The sequence below is a fragment of the Acipenser ruthenus genome, chromosome 35, assembly GCF_902713425.1.
Source record: "Acipenser ruthenus chromosome 35, fAciRut3.2 maternal haplotype, whole genome shotgun sequence".
Lineage (NCBI taxonomy): Eukaryota > Metazoa > Chordata > Actinopteri > Acipenseriformes > Acipenseridae > Acipenser > Acipenser ruthenus.
Window position 1 is genome coordinate 10,651,607 of NC_081223.1, and position 13,667 is coordinate 10,665,273.

The following is a 13,667-nucleotide window of genomic DNA, read 5'->3' on the forward strand; positions in this document are numbered from 1 at the left end:
TCCCTCATTTGTTGCAATTTGTGAATATTTGTCCCTGGCTACCTTATACAGTTGAAAGAAGGTGTGTTTTAATATATATATAATTAATCTCATACTCCGTCTCGACAGTGTGGGTTGAACAGCTCAGTGGACAAGGACCTGGCGTTCGTGAAGGACACGTTCCTGGCTGATGGGAGCGTGACCCCGAATGACAGAAGGCCGGTTCTGGTGTCCCCTGGGCAGCGGTACAGCAAGATCGCAGCACAGAGAGTCACAGGAGCCAGGAAGCAGAACTACACTGTGCTGTTCCTGTTAACTGGTATGCACTGATGATGATGTTGGTGATGATGATGCACCAGTCTCCAGAAATCTGCATTCTGAGCTCCACTGCACTCGTGAGACTCGATTTATTGAAATCTGTTGCCTTGAAAAGGAGACATCTGTTTAGAGATACCAAGGGGGTAAATAAGGAGTTTTAAGGGCAATACAAGTCCCAACCGCAGACCTACCAGGTGTTTTGAAAATTGACATTTTGGGGTGCCGTTTCTCTTGTGAACCGGCTTTCTCATTTAAAATCATTTGCATGTTTTCAAAATGACCTCTTCAGGGATGCCAGTGTATTTCGTAAATAAGCTGATATGAGTTTGGTTTTTTGTTGCCCCCCCCTCTAGAATCGGGCTTCCTTCACAAAGTGGTTCTGTTGGAAGGACGCGCTCCTCATATTATCGAGGAGATTGAGCTGTTCAGTGAACCGCAGGCTGTGGATAACCTGCTTCTCTCAGTTGAAAAGGTGAGCAAGTCCAGGGACGGAAATAAGACTCCCCTTGCATAGCAGTGTGATCTGCTCCTAGTATCTTTAATAAGACCCACCTGAGCTTGTTACCGATACAGTGTGGCTTATCAAGCTTGTAGTAAAACCTGGCTGAATATGCTATGCAACAGGAGTCTTATTTCCTTCCCTGATGTCGCATGTATTAACTATCAGTAGATGATAGTGGTTTTCTGTGCTGTGTGCACGGTGGCTGTTTGTGGTTAGCAGACTGGTTTTAATTCATCTCCTTTTATGTCTCTTCTTGTCCTGGTCAGGGCGTGGTGTTTGTGGGCTCCTCGGAGGCTGTGTTTGAGATCCCCGTCTCGAACTGCAGTTTTTACCAGAGCTGCGGACAGTGTGTGCTGGCGCGGGACCCCTACTGTGGCTGGGACCCCAGCAGCAAATCCTGCACTGAGATGGGACTCTCTCAACTGTGAGTGCTAACTAGCAGGGATGCAACCAATACTAAAGCAAGCCTCAGCGAAACCTTTAATGCTGGATTAATCTCAGTGCTTCCTCAGCTCTGAGCCTCATGCAGTTAGCTACCCAATAACAAATTCCTTGTGTGGTGCTGGACTAAAGCTCTGTGGGTTTTGTGATGAGAAATCTAGAGCCAGAATCTAGTGTCTTTTATATATTAATCTTCCTGTCTTTTATATATAGGATATACAGTAAAAGTTTCCAATTGTTTTCAATTCTTAAACAGTTGCAGATTTCAAGTTGTTTATAAAATGTTCCGGCTAACGTGAAATCTGCAACTGAAGAGCTAAAAACAATTAATTATGCAAATTAACAGTTTAATTAAGGGTCTAGTTAAGTGGTTGAGAGCTGAGTTGGAATAAAAACCAGGCTCTGGGGGTCTCCAGGATCGGGTTTGAGAATTCCTCAATACTAGGTATAACAGTGTGGGATGGAAATGAGACTCTCTCTCTGCATAGCAGTTTGATCCATTCCTGGTTTCACTATGCGTTTTAACAAGACACACCTGAGCTTTGTTACCTGGACACTGCGGATCATCAAGCTTGTATTAAAACCTGGAATGGGTGATGCTGCTGCTATGCAAAGGGAGTCTTCTTTCCAACCCTGACATGCATGTTTCCAGTTACACACATTTTACATATCTGTCCGATATTCCATTAGGAAATTCATCTCTCATTGCATTTCTACTTAAACAAAAAAAATCAAACTGTTGTGTGTGTGTGTGTGTGTATACACACTGAATATTTTTATTATTTATTTCTTAGCAGACGCCCTTATCCAGGGCGACTTACAATTGTTACAAGATATCACATTATTTTTACATACAATTACCCATTTATACAGTTGGGTTTTTACTGGAGCAATCTAGATAAAGTACCTTGCTCAAGGGTACAGCAGCAGTGTCCCCCACCTGGGATTGAACCCACAACCCTCCGGTCAAGAGTCCAGAGCCCTAACCACTACTCCACACTGCTGCCTTATCAGCTCTGTGCCTTCCAAACTAGGTCATTGTTCCAACCATATTCTGAATTATTTAATTTAAACTATTAAAGCAATTAACTACAGCTGTTGGACTAGAATGACCCCACACTGACCTTAGTATTGTATAAACTCTCAACTGCTCAGCTAAAACCATCATATCCTTTATTACCAAGGGCCTTATGGAATGTGATATTTGATTCATGGGCTGTAGGGGGGATCACAGTAATGAGACTTGTAATCTGGTATTTATATTCTTGTCCACTAAGACTCCTTAATAAAGAAGCTGGACCCCTGAGCCTGTTTTTCTTTTCGTTCAGGATCCAGGATGTTGAAGGGGACAATGCAGATAGGTTCTGTTCATCACAGTCCATGACGCCAAAGTCAAGCTCCAACCCAAAGAACACACCACCCATAGGTCTGTACCCCTGTACCCTCTCTGAACTGCATGGGATCCTTGACTTTAGCTGGGACTCTGTCAGCCTCAGTTAGGATTGTGGGCTGGCAGGACTCTAATCTGATGGTGGAAGTTACCTTGTTAGCATGAAAAGGAAAGGACACGAGAGGCTGTTTTAAATAATAACAACGCAAGATAGAAAATAAAACACGAGGGCTGTGACTCTAGTGTACTGTCAGGGAAATACGGGAGAGTATCTGTGAATTAGTTTATAATCAGCAGCTATACAGAAATGTGATACATACAGCTTTGACTCTTCTGTAATGGTTGCAGATTGGACTGTAGACTCTGCAGATGGAACAGGAGCTAGACAGCCTGGGCTTGATACTGGAAAGAGAGCTTTACTTGTCTACTTTTAAGAAATCTGCCCAGGGCAGTTTGTCAGTGAATTTTTAAAAAAAAGTGTCTTCAATTCTTTCTAAATGTTTCTTTTGTTTTTTGTCGACCAGATAAAAACATCACAGTTCCCCTGAAAGGGACTCAGAGTCTGTCCTGCCCGTTTGTCTCGCGTCTGGCCGTCCGGATTTGGACCAGGAACGGGCAGAACGTGAGCGAGCGTGACTACGTGCAGAAAGACGATGGCACCTTGATGTTTCTGATTACCAACAACACCCTGGGCATCTACGAGTGCATCTCCGTCGAGGTCGGCTTCCGGCAAGTGGTGGCCCGCTATAGGCTGCTGGAACAGACAAGCCCCTCCCCTTCTGGAAGCCACACCCACGCTGAACCCCAGCCACCTGCAGAGAAAGAAACAACATTCCAAAAAGCATCCCCACCACTGTGGCAAGAGCCCACTTCCGTGAAGGAGACGTCTGCCGACTTAGCCACAAGGAGACATCCGCCCAGCCCAACCGGGGAGCCCATTCACCCCCGCAGCGGTGAGAAGAACTACTACAACGAGCTGGTGACCGTGTGCTGCTTCCTCGCCCTGACTCTGTGCATCCTGCTCGGAGCCCTGTACTTGTTTCGCCAGAGGGTGCATGAGAAAGCCAGGGTGCAGAGCTGCAGCGAAATCCCGCAAAAGGCAGCCGACGCAGGCAGCTCCCAAGAGCAGATACCCCTGAGCCAGGAGAAGCGGGACCCGGAGAAGCACGACCAGGACTGCGCGAAGATTGAAAACGGGGGGACGGAGAAGAAAGACGCGCAGAACAACCGCCTGAGCAATTCCAGCAGGAACAGTTACAACAGCCCCGCATAAGACCATAAAACCCTTTGAAGATTACTGCATCAAATCTCTTTACAGTACTGCAGCACAAAACAGTATAGCAGCATGCTGTGTAATCATTGCACACCGTTAATAAGCCGGACACAACTCCAGGAGGCAGGGAGCTTGCTGTTGGTTTCAGACTCTGTCCAAACGGTTGCAGGACCTTTGTCTATTGCTGCACCCTGCAAGCGTCCATGTGTGCTGTACTGTCTTCAACCAGTCCTTCTTTTCAACTTCCACAAGTGAATGAAACTCGTTCTCAGAAAGGGGCACCTTTAATAATAATAAGGCAAAAATAATCATTATAGCGTTAAAAACTGTAAAAACAAATGCCGGATTTTTCTGCAGGAAGACAGAAAGCATGGAGCAGCGTTTTCAGCGTTTTTGGAGGCAGCTCAGATCTTCAGCTCTTGATTGAGAACTGTCATTGTCTTACTAGACAGAAAGAAATGTGTGTGTACTGGGTACTCTGTCTGTCAGAGATGATTTGCATTTCTACTTTTGTGGCCGCTTTTCTACAGGGTGTCAAAGAAAGTTTTGTCCCCAAATATTTTTTCTTCGTATATGTGATTTGTTTGTGATTTTTTTTACAAACTTAAAATATGTTGTTTTAAGCATTTTTTTAATTGAACAAAATCTGTGAAGATGCTTTTGAAGACGAGCCCTGCAGTGCAAGTACCCAACAAGCCCCACCAAGAATTCTTTGCATTTATCCTTTATAAGCTACATTGAAAAGTGTTTGTAATTGCATTGATCAAGCCTCTCTTTATTATTTCTCAATGCAGCAGTCTTGAGTGTTGTAATAGCTCTGGATGAGTGATTTTGGGCTCAGTTGCTCCAATACTGTTGCTAAATCTGCCTTTACCTGGCTTTGAGCTTGTCTGGAGAATTATAGACAATATTATAGTGGGGTCGCGGGGGGTGAAAATGTTATTCAAAGCGACTCATTTTTTAACAAATGAAACTTCAGTTCTGTACCCACTGTTTTTAACCTCTTGCTGGTAAAATACCACTGCACAATTTATCTGATTTATTTTATTGAGCTCTTTCCACCACAGCAAGCACATGTTGACACCCCAGAGGGTAGTTTCTGATTCACCATCCCCATTGAGGCAGGTGAAGAAACAGCTGCTCGAATGAGTTCTGGTTGCTGCTCTCCACAGAGGCCGGGAGCAGCTGACAGCTGTGTGGAGAGCAGCAGTCGGCACAGATGCGAGCAGCTGTTTCTTCAGTTCGGATAGTCTGTGCTGCTCTGCTGTGGAACTCAGGGTTCAGGGACTTGCACTTCAATTGTAATCTGCAGGATTCTTTATTTTTTTTTAATGGTTAAAAAATAATGATTGTTATGTGAAAAATAAAAATAGCTGGCAAATTTATTTTGCTCATTTTTTTTTCTTTAAGTATCTCCCCTGGTTACCTCTGTAAATGTCTTTTTCAGATACATTTTTATTTAGGAGATGCCTACATCCAAGGCGACTTACAGAGACTAGGGTGTGTGAACTATGCATCAGCTGCAGAGTCACTTACAAATACATCTCACCCGAAAGACGGAGCACAAGGAGGTTAAGTGACTTGCTCAGGGGCACACAATGAGTCAGTGGCTGAGATGGGATTTGAACCGGGGACCTCCTGGTTAAAAGCCCTTTTCTTTAACCATTGGACCACACAGCCTCCTTCCCCTGCATTGCAAAATAAATCAGCTACTAACTACATGGTCCCTTTTCAAATGGGCGGACAGTACATTGTTTTTATGACAAAAGACAGGTACCTTGCTCAAGGGTACAGCAGCAGTGTCCCCCCACCTGGGATTGAACCCACGACCCTCCGGTCAAGAGTCCAGAGCCCCTAACCACTACTCCACACTGCTGCTAGCACTATGCATGTTGGAAGGAAAGCTTGATAAATCCGAAGGAACGTCAAACCAAATTTTAATAAAGATTTTAAAAAAGAATTGAAATGCACACAGCTCTCCTTCCACTGTCTGTGATCGGATCTCCGGCGCCACTTAGTGGCAAATTTCATAGCAGGTTCCGTGTGGGCGTGGCTTCCAGAAGGGGAGGGGCTTGTGTGACAGCATATTCAATGCAGTACAGTACAGCAGAACCTCGGTCACAAACGTGGGGAATTGACGTTGTTCGCAAGTCTGGAAATCGAGTTTTGAATGGTTTTAATCAATGTGCACACCTGCATCTACAGCCTTATAATCTGGAGAATAATAGGATACAGCCCAGACATGCAATACTCCTACTGTTATGGTTTGAAAGGCTTTACAATCTTACTGTATATGGGGGGTAAATGCAAAACTGAACTATTCAGGAACACCTGGGATAATACAGTGCTTGTTTTTATTTTACACAAAATGCGTTCGTGCAGCTTATCAGTCATACAGGTTTTTAAAAAAAAACCTTTTTCTGGCCTTTAATATCGCTCACAGTTTCCCTGATACCGTATTCCCATTGCTGAGGATCATCCCGCTGTCAAGTTTTTCAGTAGGTTACCTTGCGCTTTTTAATACTGGATTCTGGTTTCCTTGCAGGTGTGGTTGAGTGATTGCATACTTCCAGCTAAAAGTGGGGTGCTCAGTGGACTGATAGTCTAGTGTAGAGAACTCAGTGCTGTACTGGAGATCTGAGAGCAGCTAATTCAATACAGTCTAGTGTAGAGAACTCAGTGCTGTACTGGGGATCTGAGAGCCAGCTAATTCAATACAGTCTAGTATAGAGAACTCAGTGCTGTACTGGGGATCTGAGAGCCAGCTAATTCAATACAGTCTAGTGTAGAGAACTCAGTGCTGTACTGGGGATCTGAGAGCCAGCTAATTCAATACAGTCTAGTATAGAGAACTCAGTGCTGTACTGGAGATCTGAGAGCCAGCTAATTCAATACAGTCTAGTGTAGAGAACTCAGTGCTGTACTGGGGATCTGAGAGCCAGCTAATTCAATACAGTCTAGTGTAGAGAACTCAGTGCTGTACTGGGGATCTGAGAGCCAGCTAATTCAATACAGTCTAGTGTAGAGAACTCAGTGCTGTACTGGGGATCTGAGAGCCAGCTAATTCAATACAGTCTAGTATAGAGAACTCAGTGCTGTACTGGAGATCTGAGAGCCAGCTAATTCAATACAGTCTAGTATAGAGAACTCAGTGCTGTACTGGGGATCTGAGAGCCAGCTAATTCAATACAGTCTAGTGTAGAGAACTCAGTGCTGTACTGGGGATCTGAGAGCCAGCTAATTCAATACAGTCTAGTGTAGAGAACTCAGTGCTGTACTGGGGATCTGAGAGCCAGCTAATTCAATACAGTCTAGTGTAGAGAACTCAGTGCTGTACTGGGGATCTGAGAGCCAGCTAATTCAATACAGTCTAGTATAGAGAACTCAGTGCTGTACTGGAGATCTGAGAGCCAGCTAATTCAATACAGTCTAGTTTATAGAACTCAGTGCTGTACTTTCATACTAATTTATTGAAATTCTACTGTATAACAACTGGGTTTAAATAAGAAACAAGACACTAAATATCCATTGACAGCATGCAAGTTTATTATTACAAAGTAGTGCAGAGAGAGGCATTCTGTTCTATGCTGGGGTTTCTGGTTTGATGTTTTCAGCTGGTAAAGCCTGAAAAACGCATGACAGACCCCTTCACTGTGGAGCTGTACAAATTAAGGATATTTTCTTTATGAACAGGACAAAAAAAACTTAGTATATTAAACTGAAATACTAAAAGACTTGGGAGAAAGACTTGTAGTGTAAACGTTGATCTTTTAAACTGATTGATTTTCCGTATTTCTCAGTTTGGCACTATTTTAGTGTTTTATAAATTATGGATGTATCAAATCGAAGTTCATGTAAAAGTTCGGGGGTCTAGATTGTTAAGAAACAGACCTCTTTAACACTATTCACAAAAATAGGGCCAGATGCTACTACTTTTTTTAATTGAATAATAATCATAATAAACCCAGAAATCAGAACCCATAATTATATTTAAACAGTTAAACTGGGTTACTCTGTAAAGGGGGGGGCTCAGATGGGTTACACTGTATAGGGGGGGCTCAGCCGGGTTACACTGTAAAGGGGGGGGCTCAGATGGGTTACACTGTATAGGGGGGGCTCAGCCTGGTTACACTGTATAGGGGGGGCTCAGCTGGGTTACACTGTATAGGTGGGGCTCAGCCGGGTTACACTGTATAGGGGGGCTCAGCTGGGTTACACTGTATAGGGGGGGCTCAGCCGGGTTACACTGTATAGGGGGGGCTCAGCTTGGTTACACTGTATAGGGGGGCTCAGTTGGGTTACACTGTATAGGGGTGCTCAGCCTGGTTACACTGTAAAGGGGGGTGCTCAGCCTGGTTACACTGTATAGGGGGGGCTCAGCCTGGTTACTCTGTAAAGGGGGGTGCTCAGCCTGGTTACACTGTATAGGGGGGAGGCTCAGCCTGGTTACACTGTATAGGGGGGGCTCAGCTGGGTTACTCTGTAAAGGGGGGTGCTCAGCCTGGTTACACTGTATAGGGGGGAGGCTCACACTTGGCATCCTCGCTCTCGCAGTCCTGCCCCACGACCTCCGCAGCTCTGAAGGAGTTGTGCACCACAATCACGGGCTGCGAAACAAAGACGGGTCAGAGGAAAACAACAATGGCAAACATGTACTGCAGGAAGGTAATTATAAATTGCATCCTGACCCGTGGTTAAAAACAAACCAACAGGCAAAAGGAACAAAGCTGTCCCAGTTTGGACGCCCAAAAAGTCAAATTTTTACATACAATTACATTATTTTTTTACACGTTATTTTTACATACAATTCCCCATTTATTCAGTTGGGTTTTTACTGGAGCAATCTAGGTAAAGTACCTTGCTCAAGGGTACAGCAGCAGTGTCCCCCCCACCTGGGATTGAACCCACGACCCTCCGGTCAAGAGTCCAGAGCCCCTAACCGCTACTCCACACTGCAGCAATATGACTAATTAATGGAAATTTCTGCCTCACCGTGTAGGTATTGTGACAAGCAGCTTTGCAAGCGAAGGCAGCCATGGAGACGGACACACAGAACTGCAGGAGGGAGAAAATCAGCAGCACGCTCTTTATCCCTGTTGTAGTGCGCTGGAAAATAACATTGAGAACAATGTTATTACAAAGGAGAGCAGACAGGATGACACCCCACTCAGCAAATCTACACGCATTCTCCTGTCAACTGCTACCTTCTGAAATGGAGAGGATAAAAACCATTCTGCAGCAGACACACTAGAGAAGTACATATTATTATTATTATTATTATTATTATTATTATTATTATTATTATTATTATTATTATTTATTTCTTAGCAGACGCCCTTATCCAGGGCGACTTACAATTGTTATAAGACATCACATTACACATTATTTCACATTATACAGATATCACATTATTTTTACATACAATTCCCCATTTATACAGTTGGGTTTTTACTGGAGCAATCTAGGTAAAGTACCTTGCTCAAGGGTACAGCAGCAGTGTCCCCCACTGGGGATTGAACCCACGACCCTCCGGTCAAGAGTCCAGAGCCCTAACCACTACTCCACACTGCTGCCCTACATACATACATCATACATCTCTTAAATACCAATATCATAATCAATACATCTTACAACGCCTTATAAAAAAGCACAGCGAAGTGGAAAGCACGGTTTAAGTGAAGACACTGGAAAGTATCTGCAAGCAAGGCAACAGACTGAAACCTCTGGAGATGCAAAGTATTTGCACAGAGAAGTCTCAACTGAGGCGAGACTCCGATGAGGTCAGAGATCAACCAGGCCGGTGATGGAGGACCACGGAGAGAGAAGGGGGAGAAAGACTTGCAGAACATCACTGAAAGATGGGCTTGGTCTATTTAGTACTGGGTAGCCAATAGGTTTAGGGGGCTGAGCCTCGCCCTTAGCATTACAAGCTGTGCACTTACCTGTGCTGCCAGCACAATATTCTCACATTGGTATCCATAATAACCCCTGTTCTGGTAAGACGGGTAAGAGCAAACACTGGTGCCATAATAGTAAGGCAGATCCACGCAATAAAAGCATATCGCGATGCCGGCTGCAACACTGCTGACCACATTCATACCCAGGGCTGCCTTTATCTGCAAAAAAAGTGCAGAAACAGCAGCAGTTAGAACGGGACCTGTTCCGCACCGCTAAGCTCGCCGGCAGTTTGGTACAAAATCACAATGAATGATATTTAGTTCTGTATTCCTAGCGCTGGGATCGATGTTCTGCAGAGAATGTACTTTTTACATGATATCTAGATCTAGACACACCACAGTAGGGATGCTAGGATTAAATCATTATTATTATTATTTGTTTATTTAGCAGACGCCTTTATCCAAGGCGACTTACAGAGACTAGGGTGTGTGAACTATGCATCAGCTGCAAAGTCCCTTACAACTACGTCTCACCCAAAAGACGGAGCACAAGGAGGTTAAGTGACTTGCTCAAATCATGGGGGTGCTGTACTCACCAGGCTAGCCTTGGGGGTCCTATCCGCAGCAACACAGAGAGATCCAGAAATGATGTACTGTTGGGAGAGAACAGCCTATTAATACAGCCCCCTGACACTGATGTGATACAGCCACCTGGAATGTCTTTGAATCAGACAGTGGAGCGCTATGATTAGCTTTACTGTTTTACTGCTGTCCCAGATTATTATGTGTTTATTTAGCAGACACCTTTATCCAAGGCGACTTACAGAGACTAGGGTGTGTGAACTATGCATCAGCTGCAGAGTCACTTACAACTACGTCTCACCCGAAAGACGGAGCACAAGGAGGTTAAGTGACTTGCTCAGGGTCACGCAATGAGTCAGTGGCTGAGGTGGGATTTGAATCAGGGACCTCCTGGTTACAAGCCCTTTTCTTTAACCACTGGACCACACAGCCTCCTTATGCTGATCTGCACTCAAGTCAAGGTCAAAGCTCTGAAGTGTTCAATTACCAAAACACCAGTCCAGTACGGGGCTGCTGTGGCAGCCGATATCGAGAATGGAGTCATGGCCAGAACCACTCCAAACACAATGCTGATCACTCCAATCAAGATCTGCACAGTCTGCAAAAAAAAAAGTATGTTAACCTCAGTTTGTCTGTTTTTTATTTAGATTTAACAACTCGCAATACCTCCGAGTTGAGAGCTTACTTTTCTCTTGCACTCTTTGCATGGCAGGCCTGACACAGATTGATTAGAGGTAGCCCCACAGATCGCATGGTTCATCATTCTACTCGTGCGCTGTTGGGAGTTTGTCCGAGAGAACTGCACAGAGACTTACCCCCAGTGGCCTTGGCTCTCCTTTGAGAAACCTCTTCAGCTTCTCCGACAGCTGGCACAGGGCACTGCTGGGCACCACGTGGCACCTCTGATCCGCAGCGGGCGCTGGGGCCGTGTTTTCGGTGCCTTGCGGATAAATCTGGGTCACGACCACCATGCCGTTGGCTGTGGTGACAGACGTGGACATTTTCTTCACAGTTCCTGGGAGGAGAAACAGAGGGAGTTTGGGGTCGGGGATGGAAATGAGACTCCCACTGCATTGCAGTTTGATCCACTCCTGGTTTTGCAAGGAGTTTAATAAGACACACCTGAGCCTGTTACCTGTACACACTGGGGCTGATCAAGCTGGTATTAAAATCTGGACTGGGCGAGGTTGTTATTGTTGATTTTACGTTAATATATAAATTGTAAAAGGTGAGCAATTAATATTTTAAACTGTTAACATACATATGTAAATATATCTATCAATAAACACATTCTAACATGTTGTACACGTTATCGTTTGTTTCGCACTCCCCTTTAATAAAGCTGCATGTTGGTAATTATATGCACCGTACAGCATTGTGCCTGATATGCCACTGAAACTGGTTCTGCCATTTGGTTAGTAAATATTCGATATTTTATACTGAAACACCTGTCCAATTTTGTGGGTTTTACAAAAACCGTAACTTGAAAAATATTTTAAACAGTAAAAATTAGTTTACCAGAGCTCCTTCGCAAAAAATAAATAAAAACGGTTATATGTCGAGGGTTTCTTTATAACTTAATGAGGAAACAAGACACGGAGATCAGGAGTCTTATCACTTTTATTACAACAGACAATGATACCTCCAATATCCCACAGTGCCCCGTTATAACCCCACTACGGTATGCGTGCACAGACAAACGTCATATACAACAAAAATAAATGAAAACAAATCGGCAGTTCTTTGCCTTTTTATAATATTGCATCTTTGCAGTCCGATATGCAAATATACTGTAATACACAAGACTTAAAATGTGTCGAAAACGATTTTAAAATTATCACAGATCACACCCTATAGTTATAAAAGGGTCTTTATTTCGACTTTTAATTCAATTAAATAACGCCGTATCCGCCCCAGATTGTCCCTTTGTGCAAATGTCCATCTAATTTATTAACTATGTTGTGGGCATTTTTTTTTTTAACCCCATAATAATTATTCCCCTTGTGATAACTTAGGCACTTTCTCGCAGTTGCTAAGTTCTGCTCCCGTGTTCCGTGAAAATAAACAACATTTACCAGGGGAAAAATAATATTACAGGGGGTCTGGGATACAGTCATCCAGCGCAGTGTGTGTTTTACTTGTTAAACTAAAGCCCTGTATCGGTACGGATTAAATCAGCGTGTACGCTTTACATTACATTCTTGTGTGGATAATAATAACCATCAATTTGACACGGAGGTCAGATAATAATAAAGTAGGTATTGAATTCAGTGCCATCTGTCGGTTGAATCGTGTAATTGCATCGGGGTTTTCGTTGAGCTGCGTCAGTAACAGGTCTCGTTCCCAACCGTGCATAATTATTCTGCTCTCTATAATCCTGCCAATCAAATCTATGTAAATTGGAGAGTGATACTGGCCAGTGCCTACCCAACCACTGACCTCACCTCACGTTACTGGGACACAGCTGAACTTTGAACTGTTACCAGGAAACAGAGTTTATTATGAACACCCAATCAAAAAGCAGGGCATTATTGACAAACAATTGTTTTCAAAAAAATAAAATCCTCATGCGTGTGTGCGCGTTTCTAATATTACAATCCACGCGTAGTTCCAGTATTAAACACTTCTCACGCGTATTCCAAGCAGCAAGAACAAACTACAAACACACAACCAAATAAATATGACGCAGCGCTTAACTCGTTTCCTAGGAATTCTATTCCGTGTGTGTTAACTTTGTGTATCGCAAAAAAAAACTTTTGGTGTGAATTAAAAAATAATAATAAAAAATACAACCGGTGTATATATTATTCCAAACAACTGGGTATAGTGTAAAAACAAAACTACTACATACAGGAACAGTTTCTTTATTAATTCCGCTACTTACCTGACGCTTTTAACCAAAGAATGAATTTCCAGCTACGTTCTTATGCTCTGCACACGGACTCCACTCTTGCTAAGGAAGTAACCTACTAAATACGTACTTAAATCAGAGAGTTGAGCCGTGTAGCTCCGCCCTGTTTCAAATTGAAAGTTAAAAAAATATCTCTAATGCAATTTCCAGTAAACGTAAAGAAAAAATAATAATAATTGGAGACGCCTAGAACAGCTGGAAGCGGAATAAACACTTTTATTTTCTCCAAATAAATACCCCGGTACGTGTTTAGAACAATTACAGACGATTCCTTTTAACCTTTTCAAGCATGAAATATTGAAAATAGTAGAACATAGTTTTGGACACATAATGGATAGTTTTCCTTGAAAATGTTTACACATTTTTTTCCCCCA

At 43.4% G+C, this 13,667-nt stretch overlaps 2 protein-coding genes across 11 annotated transcripts in view; one reads left to right on the forward strand and one right to left on the reverse strand.

The window, feature by feature from the left end:
* The window catches only part of LOC117395406 (semaphorin-4A-like), a 31,591-nt gene extending 26,303 nt beyond the window's left edge, over nucleotides 1-5,288 (forward strand). For all 8 annotated transcript variants that reach the window (XM_059007331.1, XM_059007330.1, XM_059007332.1 and 5 more), the window contains 5 exons: nucleotides 109-298; nucleotides 651-769; nucleotides 1,066-1,223; nucleotides 2,569-2,666; nucleotides 3,155-5,288. In XM_059007331.1, the coding sequence (XP_058863314.1) occupies nucleotides 109-298; nucleotides 651-769; nucleotides 1,066-1,223; nucleotides 2,569-2,666; nucleotides 3,155-3,903 (1,314 nt within the window). In that variant the 3' untranslated portion in view covers nucleotides 3,904-5,288. The remainder of the gene's footprint in view (nucleotides 1-108; nucleotides 299-650; nucleotides 770-1,065; nucleotides 1,224-2,568; nucleotides 2,667-3,154) is intronic.
* A 2,139-nt stretch (nucleotides 5,289-7,427) lies between these two features.
* Nucleotides 7,428-13,464, reverse strand: LOC117395432 (membrane-spanning 4-domains subfamily A member 4D-like). 3 transcript variants are annotated; one of them, XM_033994335.3, is made up of 7 exons: nucleotides 13,267-13,415; nucleotides 11,198-11,397; nucleotides 10,870-10,980; nucleotides 10,397-10,453; nucleotides 9,846-10,019; nucleotides 8,896-9,009; nucleotides 7,428-8,510 (listed from the first exon to the last, which is right to left on the reverse strand). In XM_033994335.3, the coding sequence occupies exons 2-7, from the start codon at nucleotides 11,381-11,383 to the stop codon at nucleotides 8,409-8,411; spliced, it is 744 nt and encodes a 247-aa protein (XP_033850226.3). In that variant the 5' UTR covers nucleotides 11,384-11,397; nucleotides 13,267-13,415; the 3' UTR covers nucleotides 7,428-8,408. The 3 variants fall into 3 exon arrangements, with proteins under 3 accessions (XP_033850226.3, XP_033850227.3, XP_033850228.3); XM_033994336.3 differs by lacking the exon at nucleotides 13,267-13,415 and adding an exon at nucleotides 11,901-12,039; XM_033994337.3 differs by lacking the exon at nucleotides 8,896-9,009 and having other exon boundaries at nucleotides 13,267-13,464.
* Between the last annotated feature and the right edge of the window lie 203 nt (nucleotides 13,465-13,667).